Genomic DNA, 7177 nt, shown 5'->3' with positions numbered 1-7177 from the left:
TGGTTGTTTAAATCTCTGCAAGACTGCACATTAGTATTTAGTACCATTACCAAATAAATTATGACCAGTTAAATGGAGTATAATAGTAGTATGAATTTCAAATACTCCGTATATGGTATGAGGGTATACGTGTATTTGAGTAGATGACTGTATTTTGCAGATTCAAAGTAGTATATATAAATGATTGTTGCAATTTAATTCCATTTTATCACACGATTCCATACGTCCATGAAAATAGTTAATTTTTTCTATTTTAGTTCGTCCACTAAAATTTATCCCAAGTTTATTATAACTGATGCCATCTATAAATATGACCTCTTTTTGTGGACAAAGAGAGTATAAGAGAATACATAATAGACTAAGTAGGGGTGAATAATCGATTTTCGGTCTAGTTTGTTGGACAAGCCAAATTGAAAAACCCAAATTTTATGAAAATGAAAACCAAATCGAATTATCAGAAAAAACAAAAAATCGAACTATAAAATCGATTCAAATTGAAATACCAAAATTTCATAAATATATCTAAAAATTCCGAAAAAACAAAATCCAAACTACTAAAATTGAACTCGAAAAATTGAAATTGCATAATATATCCAAAAAAACTAGAAATAAATCAAAAGGTTGAAAATTATTTTTCAATATTTTTAATATCCGAATCGGGCCGGAAAACCGAAATTAGCCAAAAGTTTTAACCGCGACCCAAACAAAAAAACTTAAACCAAATTTTGAATTTCGATGTGATTCAGACAGATATCCGGTTTCAATTATTTTGCACACCGCTAATACTAAAAATATTATAAAGGGATATAGTACTAAAAGTAAAAGCATATAAATAGAAATTTATACAAGAGTAGTTTTGCATTTAATTATTTAACTGAAAATACTTTCCGGATTGTGTGTGTATGCGTTTGTGCTTTATGCTTTATTTCTTTATATTTAAATCGCAAAGATCAAATTTCTCTTTTGAATAGGCTGAGCTTTAACTACTAGTCTACTACCTCAACATTTTTAATCAATTCCAAATTGCATGGATCCATTTGTCTGATACTTTGATTAGAACTTGTAATTAATTTATTATGATGCCAAAAGTGATTTACTTTTTGTAGCTACACACCTAGGGGTATGTTATATGGTCCAGATTGGGAGCTTTAGTTTGAGCATCTATTTTCGAGATATATGGTTGGGTCCAAAGTGATCGACTTTGTCCCTCAAATTTGCCAATGTGGATACAATAATAATTAATAAAATTAGCCTAAAATCATTGAGAAATAGACTATGTATTAACGATGAAATTAGCCTTATCAAAGTCCATACCCTTTGTTTTCAATAGTAGTAAGCGAAAAACATTTACTCCATCCCTTCATAAAAAATAATCTCATTTACAAAATAGTCTTATTTTACAATTTTAAAATGTCCACATAAATAGTTTTATTTCTGAAAATAAAAAATTTATCTCGTATTTTACCCACTTTTTCTAATTAATGCTAGCGTTATTTATATTATAGTGAGGACACTCCCTTAAATTGGGAATTAAGGTAAATAATATACAGCAAACAGGATTAACCTTGAAAGAAAAAATCGAGTAATTTTCGATATCTTATAGGAGTACTTGTATAATTAAGGTAGTCATTTACTCATTTGCGTGCTGATGAAATACAAATATACAATGTAGTACTTGCATAAGTTAAATAGAAGAGAATTAATTGACGAATATTTCATATTTATGCTTTTTATTTGATGTGAGGTTTCCTTCCTCTAGATGCACTTGACAAACATGGATTTTGCATGTCTCTGGACAGTGTATGTATATGATGCTTAGCTTGGTATGATAGTCAGTTGCAATCTTATTTCATGTGTTAGATATTCTGATACTAACTCTTAGTTATATTAGATCTATCCTGTAAACTTGAAGGTATTTTTAATATTAATAAATAGTGCTAGGAAGACTCCTTTAATTTGTAGCTTGGAATTTTTTTTTAACTAAATTTGAATTATATTTTGGATTTTTCATAAGCATAGGTTTCCACGTCCAGTCCTAAATATATACGTATCATTTCATTTATCTATTCTTAATCCTCGTCCTTGGTTACATGCTTCAATTAATCATTGTAACAGGCAAAATTAAATAATTGAGGAAAACAATAGGAAACTACTAATAAATTAAATTTACAAGTCTATACTTATCTAAGTGAGAGCATAGCACCAATTATTAGGGACGTACGTCGAATAATTGTTTCATAAAGTTGCGTAAATGTTCAGAACGCGTTTGCGTAATATCTGTACATACAAATGAAGACGAGATTGATTAATTGTTTCATTTTTGTGTTCTAAATTATTAATAGTAATATTTATTCTAGCTAGTATAATAATTAATTAATATTTATTCAAAAAATAGGATTTTGAACAAATTGCATACCTGGTGAATTTATAATTCTAACAATAAAAAATTGTCTAATTAAAGTGAAAATAAATTATAAAGAGTTAATTAAAGAAAAAAAAAACAAAAAAACATGTGAAAAAAATGAAGACACAAAGAGTAGTCCGTGAATATCGTATCAATAATGATACACTGAAAATGACTTAGCGAATCTAATGGAAATCTTTTTCTTTTTCTTCCCACCTTCCCAAAGTATGAATTAACAGAAAATTAATTAATAGCGAGCACCTCTAAAATAGTGTGTCGTTGGAATCTTTGAATCAAGTCAAAAGACACACAGTACCCTTAAAAGGAAACACAAGGATAGATTTGGAATTGTAAAATAATGAATTTTAAGTGAGAATTATCTTATTGTGTTAAGTAGTGTTATAGATCATCACAATTTGTGTCCAAATCATTGAAATCTCACCCGAGTATTGCATGTATTCATATACATTCTGAGATGTCCCACTCTAAAAGATACATTTTTTTAAAATAGAAGCATCATTATTATTTTTTATTTTTCTCTGTTTACTTAACACACAAAATAATACTATGTTGCATAAAGTCTCACATTGAATAATAAATGTTCCACTTACATTGAGACGGAGTATATATAAAATATTTCTTGGATGTATAACAAATCATTGGTTCATTAGATGCAATATAGATCGTGCGTTATTACAATACGTAGTTGTTTGATGAAGCTACACATCAAGTCATCAACCAAATTATAAAGTTAACAACAAAGTGCAAGACAGTTTAGTAACTTTAGTTGGCTCATACTTAAAGTTCGATCAATCAAACGAGAAATATTCATTAAAAATTTTGATTGATCACACCTTTCAAACTATATACTGTATATACTTAATAATTACACAACAATTATAGTACATTGTATCATAAAGTTGAGCTGGTTTTCGAATACATCAAACTCAAATTTGTAAAATAAAAAGAAAAAGAAAAGAAAAAATTAGAAGTTGAAACAGTTAGCATTCCCACAAAAACGGCTCTTGCCGCCAGAATATTCCAATATCGGCTCCAGCCAGCTGCCACGAAGAAGCCAAGTCCGAGCTAGCCAGGGTCAAATCTGGCAAGTCGGAAAATGCGTCGTCTTCGTCATGAGCCGTTGTAGCCGACGCCAAATTCGGTTCGGCTTCGGCGCTGGTGGAAGACAAAGCGGCGGCCTTTGCAGCCGCGGCTTGGATGTCCTTAGCTACGGCAGAAGCTGGGCGGGGCAGTTCGTGAGCCAAGCCGGGGAAGTTCAAGACGGCTGAATGGCCTTTAATGGCTAGAGCCGCCACATCGTGCGCCCGAGCTGCCATCTCAGCCGTGGGATAGGTTCCGAGCCATATTCTTGACTTCTTTCTCGGCTCTCGGATTTCGCTGACCCATTTGCCCCAGCTCCGCTTCCTCACGCCGCGGTACGAGCCACAAACTTTTTTTGCATCTTTGCTTGTGTTTTCTTGAGGAAATGTTGAGTTTTTTGTCTTGTCGGAGAATGAAGAATTGGAGGAGAGGGAGCTAGTGGAAGGCGAGGCCGAGCCACCCGAAGACGAGGCGGAGGCCGCGGCAGAAAATGGTAGAGAATTGATAGTGATTATTTTTGCCATTGGAAATGAAGTGTGGAAGTGGAATAGAATGGTATATGAATAAGATAGTGAGGTAGGTTTATGAGATTCTTTTGTATATATATATAAATATATAATGTATGATGAACAATAAAAGGGGAAGCATAAGACGCCAAAACCACACACTAAGCAAATATTAAGCCATTATAATTTACAATCGAAAATCAATACGCTACGTATCCATGTGACACCAAAAAACACAAACGTCATATAAATCAATTAATTTTACAAACACTAAAAAATTTAACAAATATATAAAAATTCTAGTTTCATGAATTCATATATAAATGTACAAACTATACCAAAATTTTGATATTTTATGAACTCAATCAAATATAGTACATGATTTTTTGAAAACTTTTGCAAAATTTGGCATAAGTTCTTTGTCCAATATTGACCTTTTGGAGTACTGTTGGGAATATCTCACATAATTCTGTGTCTTAAGAAAAAAGAAAATACGTTATCACGTCTATTCGTAGTCTGCGGATATATAAAATATTACTTTGAATAAATAGAGACTTTGTATATAATCAATCATGTAGCAGTATTAAACAATATCCACGAATAATGCTACATCAGGGTAATCTTGATGAGGATGACATATATAATTAGATTATCCTCCATAAAAGATCAATAATTGGAGTACTAATATGTGATTTTCCCTTCAAAATATGGGCGGTTTAGAAATCGTGGGAAATTGTATCCCTACAAAGAAAAACCGCATGCTCCCTAATCCCTATAACTATATTTAGAATGTAGTTTCAACATGCTATAATTACATTTACTGGTTTTACAATCATCCCACTCCCACCACCCTCAAAGCTGATTTCCACTTGGATAAAAAAAAGTTGACTACACATAGGAGTATATATGATGTTGGATTTGGAAAGAGTATTGATATTTGATAGTCAATAGTAATATTTTGATTTTTGATTGATCAAGTGGGCTACAAGAATTAAGAATATGAGTAGACATTTTGAATGATGCATTTGCAGCTCATAAGATTTGCAAATCAATATTACTTGACATAGATTTCCAAACAAAACATGATTAATATTCTTTAAGGAATGTGGAATCATATACAAAAGTCATCATATCTGGATTGCATTTTCAACAACAAATTAAAGCGTTCATTTTCACTTTCCCAATTGTCTGCCGCTGCCACCACCGTACCACCAGAGATTTGCATACAAGAAAAGGAAAGGGGAAGCATAAAACATCACCTAAACAACGCTAACCAGACATAAGATGGTGCATGATACCATTACGAGCATATCTCTCTCTCATTACTAGTGTATCCCCTTTTCAAGACCTCGATGCCCCAACCCGAATTGACCGGTGAACCTTCAACTGCGCGACAGCTCTACTTACTTCCTTTCCATTTCCCCATTCCATTCCATTCCATTTCTTTTCTTTTCAAGTTTCGCCGTTGCCATTTGCATGTTACTACTACAACTCTAGCTCAAATGAGCTACGTGGGCTCCATTTCTTGGGCCAAGTTCTAAATGGGCTTTACACTTCACTATACCCTAACTTCGCTGGATTTATTTTCAAGAGATCTAGTAATTTTTCTTTTTTATTAAAGTCTAAAAAGCATTGTTTTATGTTAAACTTATACCAGCAAAATATCAAATTTGAAAATATGAATTACTATAAAGTCTAAAAATTCTCATTCTATAGTTAAACATGTTATGCGTAAAATAAGAATGTGAGAAGGAGGCTGAGAATCATACTCCGTTCGTCTAACGTTAGTTGAAGCGATTATTTTGGACACAAATTTAAGAAAATAAACCGTCCGTGTTATTGTTGCGGATTCTTTCCATAACACGCTACTCAATCGACTGCCGCATCACAACAACTCGTCTATAACGTGCCACTAGAAAATATCATCAATTAATAGATCAATACATAACAAGCAACAAAATTCATAGTCAAGGATATATGGGATGTTTATAAGTTTAACAATGAAAAGTGATTAACCTCATCAACAAATTAATTTGGTTGTCTATTTTATCCTTAAATAAATAAATAATTTAAGGAAATTTCTTACATTTTAGCTTTTGGAATTTTTGAGAATTTCTTTTACGTTTTATTATGGGAACACTATAATTATAGTGGAACGGAAAATACTTTAACTCTTGGAATTTTTGTGGAACTTTAAGTTTTATATCGTCGGACGTCTTAATCATTTCATATCTTCCGTATCTTCTACTCCGTCATTAATGTAATTCTTTTTTCAATTGAATATAATGAACATTGATAAATAAGAACAATAAATATACAGTTTGCAATCTATTTTAAAAGGGTTGATAAGTTGGATAAATGTATGCAGGTTACAATCAATCTTAAAAAATATTAACTTTAAAATCCATACAATATTTAACCTGAACAATAAAAACCTAAATACTGATTATATAGAAACTAAAATACACAAACCTAGGAGAAATATGCCAGAAATTTAGGAGAGGTTGGCCGGAAGCAGCAAGAGAGAGTTTAAAGTGAGTGGGTGGTTGGGAAGACTAGTAGAGAACTAGAGTAAGTCCTTTGATATGGTGGGTTGGTGGTTTCTATATTTTTCTTTTCTTATAAAATTCAAAAAAAATTATTACTTTTTATGAGATAATAAAATAATTTTACAAAATAATTTATAAATTAGTCTAATGTATCGAAATATCGCATATATTTTTAATCATAGTTTTAATCTTATTTACCAAATTTTAACATAATTTTTGTTTTTTAACCATAATTTCTATCACAGTTTTATTCAGTATAAATATTATGATCCCTATAAAGGGGAGTGTTAGGGTGCCAACACCTCTTAAAATACACCATACCACAATTCCTAACCAATCATTTGTACACGTGGGCGAATAATAAGCTGCATGTGACAAAAAAACCTAAAAAAGACGGTCAGCAATATGTTTTACACTATACAACAATTTTTCTCAGCCAGCAATATCCAACACGCTATACAGCAATCTACAGATTGCTGTGTAGCGTTTATAATATTGTTGTATATGTGGTGTCACGGTGTCACTTTAAGAGGTGTTGTCATTTTAACACAAACCTCCATGTAAACTATAATTAGTATACTACATCTTTGTACTCATACTTTCAGTTTTAGGAATAA

General features: G+C 31.6%; 1 protein-coding gene across 1 annotated transcript; it reads right to left on the bottom strand.

The window, feature by feature from the left end:
* Positions 1 to 3215: 3215 nt before the first annotated feature.
* Positions 3216 to 4033, bottom strand: LOC125219338 (ethylene-responsive transcription factor ERF039-like). The gene has a single exon (XM_048121286.1). It carries the CDS (start codon positions 4027 to 4029, stop codon positions 3406 to 3408), a length of 624 nt encoding a protein of 207 aa, XP_047977243.1. The 5' UTR covers positions 4030 to 4033; the 3' UTR covers positions 3216 to 3405.
* Positions 4034 to 7177: the final 3144 nt, after the last annotated feature.

The sequence above is a fragment of the Salvia hispanica genome, chromosome 4, assembly GCF_023119035.1.
Source record: "Salvia hispanica cultivar TCC Black 2014 chromosome 4, UniMelb_Shisp_WGS_1.0, whole genome shotgun sequence".
Lineage (NCBI taxonomy): Eukaryota > Viridiplantae > Streptophyta > Magnoliopsida > Lamiales > Lamiaceae > Salvia > Salvia hispanica.
This window is presented reverse-complemented; position numbering and strand designations above follow the sequence as displayed.

What these genes read in the sequence shown, in the direction of transcription:
- LOC125219338 (XM_048121286.1), bottom strand. Translation starts at nt 4,029, where the DNA reads ATGGCAAAAATAATCACTATCAATTCTCTACCATTTTCTGCCGCGGCC.